The sequence below is a fragment of the Phocoena phocoena genome, chromosome 14, assembly GCF_963924675.1.
Source record: "Phocoena phocoena chromosome 14, mPhoPho1.1, whole genome shotgun sequence".
In the NCBI taxonomy this organism is placed as follows: domain Eukaryota; kingdom Metazoa; phylum Chordata; class Mammalia; order Artiodactyla; family Phocoenidae; genus Phocoena; species Phocoena phocoena.
In genome coordinates this window covers 8,027,336-8,039,355 of record NC_089232.1, presented here as the reverse complement: position 1 = coordinate 8,039,355, position 12,020 = coordinate 8,027,336, and the positions used below count along the sequence as shown (strand labels likewise).

Genomic DNA, 12,020 nt, shown 5'->3' with positions numbered 1-12,020 from the left:
TGATTGTCAAAACTCATTGAACTGAAAACCCAAGGTCTTTGTATTTTATTATATTCCAATAAGTAATGAAAATCCATGAAGATGTTTGAGAAGATAATACAAAGAGATTAATTTTCAGAAGTAAATTAATTTGAAGAAGTAAAAACCAGTTTCTGAATTTTAAATCACTAGTGAGCATTTTAAAAATCAATGAGAATGATGAGAGCAGGAACAAAGACCTCTAAAAATCCTCTCCTTCATAAAGGCAGTGAAAACATGGTCAAAATCAATTGTTTCAATTGTCAAGATATTGAAACAACCTAAGTGCCCATCAACAGATGAATGGATAAAGGAGATGCGGTATATACACAGATACAATGGAATATTACTCAGCCATAAAAAGGGATGAAATTTTGTCTTTTGTGGCAACATGGATGGACTTGGAGGGCATTATGCTAAGTGAAATAAGTCAGACAGAGAAAGACAAATACTATATGATATCACTTATATGTGGGATCTAAAAAATACAACAAACTAGCGAATATAACAAAAAAGAAGTAGACTTACAGATATAGAGAACAAACTGGTGGTTACCAGTAGGGAGAGCTGGAAGGGGCAATACAGGGGTGGGGGGAGTAGAAGGTACAAACCACTGGGTGTAAGATAGGCTCAAGGGTGTATAGTACAACACGGGAAATATAGCCAATATTTTGTAATAAGTGTAAATGGAAAGTAACCTTTAGAAATTGTATAAAAATTAAAAATTATAAAATTTTTTAAAAAAATCAATTGTTTCCGAAACTCTGGGAATTAACCAAAGGCTTACAACGCTGTGGGGCGTGTTCAGTGCCCCTCCAGAAAAGCCAATTCTTTTTATGAGTGTTGGGTGATTTGCCATATGTTTCATCAGTTACAAGGTGGGTATTTTTTCATCTTTTAGTATATCTTTAATCAGAAAGTGTCTTACAATCAGTGGCATATCATAGACTAATGGCAGTGGGCCTTTTTTTCTCTCATAATGCATTTTACAACAGATAGCATGTCAGATTGAAAGACGTATGATCATTTTTCCTGTGGGTTCCCTTCTGTGATAGTTATCTGAGTCTTTCAAAATGCTGAGTACATTTTCTAACTGAAACAGTTCTACAGGTACCTTTTGTTCTGAAAAGTGACATGTTTAGTGATCTTACATTTGATGTAAGTCTCATAAGGAGAATGAGCTATGACTTCCTTAAAAAAAAAAAGCTTTGTTTACTTTGCCACAGAATTCTCATTTGCTCCCAACATACATCACACACGGATCTGGGGGCACCATAAGCTACGGCTGCGGAAGTCCTGGATGCGGATGTGTGTAGCTGGGTCTTGATTTCATCAACTCTGTGGCTGCCTAGCTCCAGTTAGTTATTAAGGTCAGACTTTATGGGTCAGACCCTTCCTATGTCATCCACTCCGTGGACGTAGAGAGCCTTCCATGGGCAGTGCCTGCGTTGCTGTCCTGGGGGCTGGGGAAGGCGGGGAGGAATGAGAAGGGATTGCTTCTAATCTGAAAAATCACCTCCCTGTGACAACTGACAGTGTGATCATCTCATCCCTTTGAGTGCATTTACCTCTCTTTCTTTGGGTGCATTTGGAACAGAGGACTAACTAGAGCCTGATTTTAAAGATTCGCTTCTATTTCAATTTTTATTTTATTTCTGTTGTTTTAATTCTGTAGCTTGCAGTGAGCTGCATACGCCGTCGCTAGATCGAAAACCAAATAGCTTTGTAGCAGTGAGTGTGACCACCCCACCCCAGGCGTTCTGGACGAAACACGCGCAGACGGAGATCATTGAGGTGGGTGCTGCTGGCCCCTGGCCTCCGGCGGCTCCGTGACAGTTTCTGATCCCGGTGGGAGGGCTGTTCAGTGGCCGAGCACCTGTGGCTGCAGCTGCATTCCTGTGGATCGTCGCTGTTCTGCCATGGCTTTTCAGTGCATTGGTATCTTTCATCACACTCGCTCACGCGGGTGGCATTTATATTCGCCATATCCTTTACCGTTATTATTGACTGTCTGTTGACAGGCTGTTTTTGAACAGTGGGTCCCCTAAGGTTGATTGCCTTTGAAGAGGTAAGACCCGATTCTTCCTTGTCACCTCCAGTTGGCTGCTACTTTTGGACGGTCGTGCTCATTAATCAGAGTTTGGAGAGTGTTAACCCTAACCAACCCTCTTACTAGGCATACGTTTATTTTTATTGGTCTTTATCTTTATATTCTTTTGAGATGTGTGCTATGTGTTTACTTTTTACGTTACGTGAAATGATACGCGTTCGCCTGGGGAAGTTTACAAAATTTCTTCAGATAATTGAGCACATCAGGTAAGTTATGAAACTAAGTGTAGGAGGTGGCTGGTGTGAGCTCCTGTTGGATTTTGTTGGTGACGTGAGCCTCTAGGTGTGAAGTATCTCCTCCCTGGCACTCTCCACCAAACAAATTGCATTTCCCCTTCTCTCCCAGTTTCACATTTTGGAAGACAAGACACTTTTTCATCCTCTTAGAAATGTACTTCCAAGTTCAAGCCAACAATTCTGTTTTCTCGGCATTTGTCGAGCACTGCCTATGTATGAAGCCTAGTGCTGGGTGCTGTGGATGATGCAAAGACCCTTGAGGCCCCGCCCCTGCCCTCAAGGAGTCTGCCATCCTGTGGGTGAGGAGGCGGAAATGAGCGTGGCTCATGCAGACAGAGCAGAGTGTGGTCTCTGTTAGAGCAGAGAGAAGAGGACGGTATGCGGAGGACGAGGTCCCGTCCGTCCAGCTCGTTGTGTGGGTTTGGAGAGTAACTTGATCCTGTCCAGTGTGTGCAGAGGCAGAGAGCAGGAGTGCAGGGAAGCGGGGGTCTAGCCGGGCGGGGCAGCCTTGTCCGCAGGTGTGTTTCAGGGAGGCCCCGAGTCGGAGGTCGCTGGGGGAGTGACAGTGCTGTGGGGCCCGACTGGCAGCAGAGAGGAGTGGAAAGAAGGGGGCATGAGAGGGAGGCTCTGGAGGTGGAACTGGCGGGGGTGCGTCGATGCTGGGTGGTTGAGAACAAATGAGAAGAAGGCACCAAAGCAGGTGCCCGGGTCTGCAGCCTCCTTGGCCAGAGAGTCAGAGAGGGTCCGAACCAGCGGATGGAGGGACAGGTTGGATGGGGCTGCGGCCCCAGCAGGGCACCTGGGGCGGGCACTGTCCAGCAGGCGCTGAGACACTGGAGCTGGAGCTGCAGGTACAGACAGGAGCCGCTAACTCTTTGGCTGAGATTGCTAACCACCGCCTGAGGAAGAGAGTCTGATGTAATGGCGCTTCGCGGGGCAAGACTGGGCTGCCAGGAAGTAGCTACCTACGATTGAGACACTAGCAGCTAGTCCTCAGAAAAGGATAGCCCTAAGAAAGCCGGACCGTAATTATTCCAAACCCAGGATTCTGGAAATAACCAGCTCTGGCCATTCATATCCTCTTCCATCTGCCTTTGTACATCTTAAAGGAATAGCCCACAGTAGTAGGTCCAAATACATAACTCATCTGAAGTTGTAAGACTACGTGTGGACATTCAACTCAGTTTTAGAAAATCCTTCCCGCTGAGGGAGGAACCCTTAGAATGAGCCCGTGGGCCCAGCTTGTGTGGTGGTCTGTTTGTTGTATCTGGGCCCAGAAAACTTTGTCCTTTTTGGAAAACAGTGTTTTGGTTATATGCGTCCATGTAAGCCCCATTCGTATTTGTGTTGATCCAAGTTGGTAAGAACGTTAGTTTCTCCTTCTGAGAATGTTGGTGTATTTCAGAAGCAACCAGTTCAAAAAATCCAACTCTGTATTCTGATTCTTTTTTTTTGTTGTTGTTCTATTCTAGGGAACCAACGATCCTATATTTCTAAGCAGTATTGCCTTCTTTCAAGACTCCCTCATCAATCAGATGACACAGATCAAGCTCTCCGTGTATGATGTCAAGGATAGATCTCAGGGAACAGTTAAGTACCATGTTGTGGTTTGTGGGATATTCTTCCCTTTTTGTAAAGTTATGTAATCATTTGAGAGGTGAACACGAGATTGACTTCACTTCTGGCTCACAAATTAATGTCCAAAGGTACTTGTCTTTGGGAACGTCTTTATGAGCCTCCCCATTGGGCTACTGAGATGAGGTCAGATGTGTTGAGAGAACCAGCCAGCTGGACTCCCCAGGGCCTGGCAGTTGGAGCAGAGGCAAAGCAGGTGCACTAATGCTGTCTCCCCCTCTTCCTCAGATGTACTTGCTGGGCTCTGGAACATTTGTCGTCAAAGATCTGCTCCAGGACAGGCGTCATAGGTTGTATTTAACACTAAGGTTGGTATTAAATTTTGTCCCTTTGCAAGGATCTGGAATTATGAGGTCCAGGGACAGATGGGGAAAGGCCCTACTTCCTGTACTGAGAGAGCACCGTGTCCCTAGAGGCCAGTCTCTGGGCGGGGACTTGGTTGTCATTGAGGAGAGAGAAAAAAAGCCTGTTGGAGGGCCTGTCTCGGAATGGAAATGTGCAGTGTTCACAGGAAGTATGCAGACCCAAAGGAAAACCTAGGTATACACCTAATAATACCAAACATACTTTGCTGTTATCTGTCCCCTCCCTAATAGGATCTCCCAGAGGACAGGGATGTTCCATGGTTTTGCTCGTATCCCAAGACCTAGAACAGTGCCGGCTGCTCAATAAATATTTGTGGAAGGAAGGAATGTGGGGAGGGAGGCGCGGGGGGGGACCCCACTATGTTGGGGTCAAGGTGTTGGTCCTTCCCAGATTCATTTTAGGGGCGGTTCCCACCCTGACATAGTGTTCTTTTTTTTTTTTTTCAAAATAATGTAAAAATTGGGGAAATAGTCCCAAATAGCAAAGAAGATTTTGACACAGAAGATGAATTCCCTGCTCGTAGTGCGACATTTTGAAGATACGGAGATGACGGAGTTGAAGGCGTTGGGCAGGGCTCACCCTGCTGTGTATATGGAGAGCTTGACTCAGGACGAGGAAGGGGTCTCGGGGAGAAAAATCAGGGTCGCGTGGGGGAGGGGCCGTTAGAGAAGAACACCCAGGTACATCATACGCCAGAGCTGATTCTAGTTGGATTAGGGTTAAATGTAAGATGTGGGCATCCTCCTTACATTTTATAGTCATTTATTAAGCTCTTACTGTATGCTCTCCTGGGCATCCTCCTTACATTTTATAGTCATTTATTAAACTCTTACTGTGTGCTCTCCTGTATGACCTCGCCTAATACCACAACCCTAGGAGGAGATATTAGGAACCTGAGGTCCAGAGAGGTTAATTAACTTGCTCAGTGTTATCCAGCTAAGACCTGTGAGAGCCCACGTACAAATCCAGGCTGTCTGATTCCAGAGCCTGCACTTTTTATTTTTTAGTTTTTGGCTGCGTTGGGTCTTTGTTGCTGTGCACGGGCTTTCCTCTGGTTGCGGCAAGCGGGCTTCTCATTGTGGTGGCTTCTCTTGTTGCGGAGCACGGGCTCTAGGCACTCGGGCTTCAGTAGCTGTGGCACATGGGTTCAGTAGTTGTGGCTCGCAGGTTCTAGAACGCAGGCTCAGTAGTTGTAACGCGCGGGCTCAGTTGCTCCGCGGCATGTGGGATCTTCCCGGACCAGGGATCGAACCTGTGTCCCCCGCACTGGCAGGTGGATTCTTAACCACTGTGCCACCAGGGAAGCCCCATCATCCTTTTTAAAAGGAGCTAGAGATGACCATCGAACAGAGAGCCTGGGAAGGGACTTTTCCAGGCACGAGAACCGTGAGAGTGAGTCACAGAGGAAATGGTCAGTGGATGCATGTGACCACATAAAAATTTAGAACCTGGCTAAGCCCCACAGCTTAGATAAAAAAGCCAGAGGCTTCAGGGTATCTCTGAGTGAATCAAGGATTCACTGGGGCTTCCCTGGATGAATCAGATGGGCCCAGGCGGCCAGCAGCCACCCTGAGGGGTCTTAGCAGTAAAGCGGACCAGGGTAGAGTGGTGTCAGCTATACCATGAAGGATTCAGAGGCTTTGGGAAGTCCTGGGTGACCTCAGCTTACTTGGGGTCCCGGCCTAGGCCTTGAGGCTAATCAGAGCTTGAGGGTGGGGTGGGAATGAGTAGAAAAGGGGTCTAGTGCCAGAAGAAGATGCTCTCCAGTCCTGATTGCAAGGTGTGTCCGCATCACACTCCAGGGCGGGGTCAGCCCAGGGCTGATGGGCGCCAGCCTCCCGAGCGGGCATTGGCTACCCCCGACCCCCGCTTCACCGGGCCCGCCACCCATCTCTGGGGTATCGTCTCCTCTCAGACACAGCCCTCTTCTGTGCCCCCATCTCCTCGCCTGCCTTCCCCGGAGCCTGTGCACACGGTAACTGCTGCTTGACCCACCAGCTTGCCCCATCCTGGCACCCCCAGGACCCCTTGGCCATCCAGGAAGCTGTGCTTTGTGTTGAAGCAGAAAACGAAGCGCAGTCACGGCGCTGTTTACCGAAGCGCGTTGCCGGTTGCAGGTCTGCGGAGAGCGACCGCGTGGGCAACATCACCGTGATGGGCTGGCAGATGGAGGAGAAGTCAGACCAGCGGCCCCCCGTGACCCGGTCTCTGGACACCGTCAACGGGAGGGTGAGCACACCACTTTGCTCCTCTCCGTGAGGAGTCGAGGACTGTCCCGACGCACTTTGCCAGTGAGCTGTGGGGAGGGGAAGGCCGGGCTCTGCCGGGCATGCCAGTCCCCCCAGGCACTTCTCCAAGTAGAGAGAAGCGGGTCCCCTGCCCCTAGCCCCAGGCCACGCCGGCGTCTCTCCAGAGTGCGAGCTGCAGTCAGTTGTGAGGGCAGAGGTGGCTCGTGGGTGTGGAGTGAGACCCAGGTCACCCTGAGGGCTGGTCACGGTCTTCCTTTCCCAGGCGCTCCTCTGCCTCGCAGCCGCCTGGGCCCCGTCTCACACCTGTGCCCGGCCCCCCCACCAGCCGTGTCACCCTCTCTGATGCACAGCCACTCACCCAGACACTCTCAAACGACAGTTCTAATTTCAGAGCCCAAACGCTGGTAGTCATTGTAAAATACAGAGATCTCTCATTTTACCCCAAATGAACCTGAACGTCAGCTGTGGAAATACTCCTGGGCCTCGTCTACCACTGCTCTTTCATCCTACACGTCAGAACACTCAAAGACAAGGGGAAGTGACTCGGTTGAAAGTTGTGCATTTCTAGAAAACTGTGTGGGCGGAGTATGTTCAGCGTCCCGGGAGGGGGCCTCACTGGTCTGTGGCTGTGCGTTCCTCGTAGAGTTGATGGTGGATGTTAGTTTCAAGGGTTCTTTTATGACGTGACGTGCTCTGGAGTCAGTCACAGTTTTCTCACGCTTTTCTGTACATGTTTTTAGATGGTTCTGCCTGTTGACGAGAGCTTGACCGAGGCCTTGGGAATCCGATCCAAATACGCTTCGTTGCGAAAAGACACTTTACTGAAATCGGGTAAGCAGCTTCCTCTGTCAGTGCCCTTGCCACTCGTGAGTGTCCACGCGGGTCCGCGGTCTGCTTCCCCACCCGCTCTGGTTGTCACGGCTGTGCACGCCCATCGTCACCTCTCTCTGCCCATCAGCGTGCCTTTGTGGCAGCATGTCGGGACCTCGTGACCCTCCGGGGAGGAGGCTCCTGCTTCCTTTCGCTCTGTCTCGATGGCGTCGGGCTCAGTGACCGGCAGCCTCCCCGCCCCAGTCCTGGCACCTTAGAGCTGGTGACACGGTCGGGGATGATGAGACCGCATGTCACAGGGCAGGGGCGTTCGGGCTCGGTCACTCCATGGGTGTGGGTCTAAGCGTTTTAACTCCCTGGAGATGAGCAGGAAGGAGACCCGGGGGCCGGGGGGGAGGGGCCCCGCGGCGGCCTGCGCCTGCTCACTGCGGCCCGTCGCCCTCCCGCCTCAGTGTTCGGCGGTGCCATCTGCCGCATGTACCGGTTCCCGACCACCGAGGGCAACCACCTGCGGATCCTGGAGCAGATGGCAGAGAGCATGCTGTCCCTGCACGTGCCCCGGCAGTTCGTGAAGCTCCTGCTGGAGGAGGACGCGGCCAGGTGAGGCCCCCTGTCATCTGCCCCTCCCGTCTGGAAGGCCCGTGGACGGGGTGGGTGAGCACTGGCCTCAGATGGGCCGCACGCCCAGCGTCCGCCGCCTGCCTGCTGCGCGGCCTGGGCTCAGTTTGCTCATCTGTGTCCCGGGGTTTCTGTGCGAGGACGTCACGAGACAGCGTGCCCGACGCGCCAGCTGTGCCCCTGCTGAGCACGGGTCCCCTCGCCTCCCCTCCGGCCTTGAGAAAGTTAGACTAGCTGGTCCCTCTCTGGTTGCGGCTGCCTGGGTCACGGTTTCCTACGGTCCGGGCTCCAGAGGGCTAAGGATGACCCATCAGGACACTGATCCTCTGTGTCTCTCGGCCCGGGACCTGCTTCACTGGTCCTGAGGCGGGGAGCAGCCTGCGAGGAGGTCCGGGCACTGCAGAGTACGTCTCCCGTCCGCCTAAGAGTCATCTCTGCTCCTTGCCATCGAGCAGTGTTAATCGTAGATGCAACACAGCAGCTGCATGAAGGAAAACAGTGCAGCCAGATCCTACTGTTTTAATACAGCTATTTTAAAATTTTTCTATCTTGAAAAAAAAATTGAACTTAGAGAAAAAGGGGAAGAATAATGCAATGAGCTGCTTTATCCCCCTATATGTGTATATTTTATTTATTTTTAATTTTTTTAGATGAACTTTTTATTTATTTTTGGCTGTGTTGGGTTTTTGTTGCTGTGCGCGGGCTTTCTCTAGTTGTGGCGAGCGGGGGACTTCTTTTCGTTGCAGTGTGCAGGCTTCTCGTTGCGGTGGCTTCTCATGTTGCAGAGCACGGGCTCTAGGTGTGCAGGCTTCAGTAGTTGTGGCACGTGGGCTTTGTAGTTGTGGCTCATGGGCTCTAGAGTGCAGGCTCAGTCGTTGTGGCTCGCGGGCTCAGTAGTTGTGGCGCACGGGCTTAGTTGCTCCGCAGCACGTGGGATCTTCCCGGACCAGGGCTTGAACCCGTGTCCTCTGTGTTGGCAGGCGGATTCTTAACCACTGTGCCACCAGGGATGCCCTGTGTATATTTTATAGAGTTAATTTTTTAAAACTTCCTTTCAGCTTTTCCATATTTGTAATATATTTATATAGCTACCATCTACTTTTCTATATATCTTCAATTTCACTAAATTTTTAGTTACGCATAATTTCCCACTGTTTGGTGCACTATAACTCGGAAGAGTTCATTCATTCATTGTGTCGGTTTGGAGGGTTTTGTTGTTTCTCACACCAACCACATGGCCAGTGTTCTGCTCACTGTGGTGGGGAGGCGGGGGTCTTGATGAGCGAGGTGGACCGTGGGAGACAGTAACAGAACTTGGGCCACACGGGGCCCAGACGGGTCACTGGTGTGCAGAACTTAAAAGGGGCCGTGAGAAGGAGGAGGGTGGCCGGGGCAGGCCTCTGAGAGACGGTGACACTAAGCTGACACCCGAAGCACAAGGAGGAGCCACGTGACACACGGGCAGAGACACGGAGAGAGAAGGGCTCGCAGCGGCTGAGGCAGACAGGCTCGGTTGCAGACCCAAGGCCAGTGGGGCCACTCAGCCGGCAACCCACGGGGACATCGGTCCCACCCAGCCTTGCCTGCACCGAGGGTTCTTTTACATTAATCTTATTGATTAGTAATAATAATAATAAAATGGCACAGCTTTAAAATTTTTTTTAACTTTAGAAAATTTAGTAGATTCCTAAACACTTCTATAAACTTAGCTTTTTCCCCCCCTTAGAGGAAAACGCGCATAGTATAAAACGCCAAGGAGCGCAAAAAGGTTTTTAACGAAAAGCATAACTCTTGGGATTCTCAACTTTCTGGTCTCCTTCCCTAGAAACAACCACTTTTAGCCGTTTTAGTGTTTTCTGCTATATTTCTAGATTTATGTATAGAGTGCTCTCTTAATTAATCAACTTCGGAGATTAACTGCTGATTTCCTATGAAGAGGATTTTGGGTCTTTTGTACCTTCCCCCCCAGTTTCCTAAAATGGTTATCCTTTTTTTTGAATCCATTTTTCGTGTTCGTTATTCTGATTATGTAGCTCTTATTTCCTGCTGAGCTAAGAAGTTTATATTTCAGTTCTTAAACAGCTTTCATTTTTGTGGATATAACAAATTCTTTTCTTCCCTTGTCTTCTTCTCTATGCACTTTTAGATCCAGACAGTTCATTACTTACACAGGTAGTAAAGGGAACGATAGCTAAAGCTGCCATCTTCCCAGGGTCCTTGTCCCGGACCCGAATAGGATGACAGTGAAACATAAGGGGCCTGGTGGCCGCAGCAGGAGCCACGGGACCCCCGTTGCTGAGCAGCCCGGCTCGCGGGACAGCTTTATATTCTGCAGCTCTGCTCTGGTGAGGGCAGAAAGCCCCGCCTCCCAGAATCCAGGAGGCAGTGACAGCCCCGCGCTGGGGGGATGGACGGGTGGGGAGAGCCTGTAGCAGTTGCCCTCAGGCTCCAATCCTCCTGTGCTCCGGGAGGGTCAGACTCAGGCTGCAGTTCAAGCCTTCACGCCCCTGTGGCCTCTGGACACACGCAAGGTCGCCAGGGGGCCGTGGTGGAGCCACTCCCCTCTTCACTCCTTCTCTTAGTTTTCCCTGAACATTTGACTGAGTTCCTCTGAAAAGCCTGTCTGTGCAGTTTCCACGTGGTCAGTGGTCTGCCTTTTTTACAGCCGCTCTTGGAGCTGTCTGCTGTCCTGCCCTGCTGCTGCCCCTCCAGACTCGCAGGGCCTTCCCTGGGCATGACGCGTCCACATCCATCTGTCCTCCTGGCTGGTCAGGACTCCTGAGCCTCTGCTGGGAGGGAGCCGGCGCCATGGCCTGATGCGTGTGTCTTCTTGCAGAGTGTGTGAACTGGAGGAGCTGGGGGAACTGTCCCCTTGCTGGGAGAGCCTCCGGCGCCAGATCGTCACTCAGTACCAGACCATCATCCTCACGTACCAGGAGAACCTGACCGACCTCCATCAGTACAAAGGTGGGTGCCCGCTCTCAACCCCACCATGGCTCACCCGCTCTCATTTTCCCAGCTGGAAATCTGGAACCCAGGGTCATTCCCACTGACAGACACTCTAATGGATTTTTAAAAATAGATTCTCATGTAGGTGTGAGTTCTCTCAAATATGGAGTTTTCAGATCTTAATTGAGAAGACAAATGTGTGAATTGCATCGAAAGTTCCTTCCATGGTGTCATCTGCCAAAACAACCGCTGTAGGATGAAATTCAGGAAAGACAAAGTCTCAGGCTGTTGGTTCATTTTATTTCTTCATCTTGGTCTAGCATCAGTGAAATGGCCAAAAGGATGCAGGCCGTTTGCCTTGAGACAAAGCAAGGCAGGGTTTTCTAGATTTCCCGGTTTAACTGTTTAGCGGTCCTTATATTTACATATGAATTGAGTGGAGCTCTCCATTTTAAGACTCAAAAATGAAAGTGAAATATAGACACATCTTTTCTTCTTGAAAGATGCCACTTGATTTTCAAAACATTTTCAGGGTAGGTTTAGAAGACTATGCTTATTAACTCATTCCCTTTGGTTCCAAATGGAGTGACTTTTTTGGTTTTCTGTTACTTTATTCTCTATCTTCAGATTCTTCCCTCCTTCCCCTCTTTATAATAGAATTTCAGCTTTTAAAGAAAATCGTAACCCCTTAACGTGGGCACAGCACAGAGGAACCCGTTCCTAAACTTGGCTGAGAAGCATCCAGGTTTACAGGAGTGATGACAAGATGATGGTGCCCTGGGTTTGGTTTGAATCTGAAGAACAGATCTAAGTGTATTTCTAAGACAAATGGCAGCGTTTGCCTGAAGGGACTTAGGGACCTGCCCGTGCTGGATGCTTGTTACCTGGGAAAGTCTGAAACGCCCCCACCATGATTCTTCTAGAGCAGAGCTTCTGAGATGTCAGTGTGCTTCTAAGTCTCCAGAGAGTCTCGTGAACAGCAGATCTGGGATTCTGCATTTATAACAG

The 12,020-nt window shown here is 50.1% G+C and overlaps 1 protein-coding gene across 8 annotated transcripts in view; it reads left to right on the top strand.

Moving 5' to 3' along the window:
- The window catches only part of INPP4A (inositol polyphosphate-4-phosphatase type I A), a 52,638-nt gene that overhangs the window by 6,088 nt on the left and 34,530 nt on the right, over positions 1–12,020 (top strand). For all 8 annotated transcript variants that reach the window (XM_065890610.1, XM_065890609.1, XM_065890604.1 and 5 more), the window contains exons 3-9: positions 1,694–1,812; positions 3,837–3,953; positions 4,228–4,307; positions 6,483–6,594; positions 7,355–7,445; positions 7,898–8,045; positions 10,900–11,030. In XM_065890610.1, the coding sequence (XP_065746682.1) occupies positions 1,694–1,812; positions 3,837–3,953; positions 4,228–4,307; positions 6,483–6,594; positions 7,355–7,445; positions 7,898–8,045; positions 10,900–11,030 (798 nt within the window). The remainder of the gene's footprint in view (positions 1–1,693; positions 1,813–3,836; positions 3,954–4,227; positions 4,308–6,482; positions 6,595–7,354; positions 7,446–7,897; positions 8,046–10,899; positions 11,031–12,020) is intronic.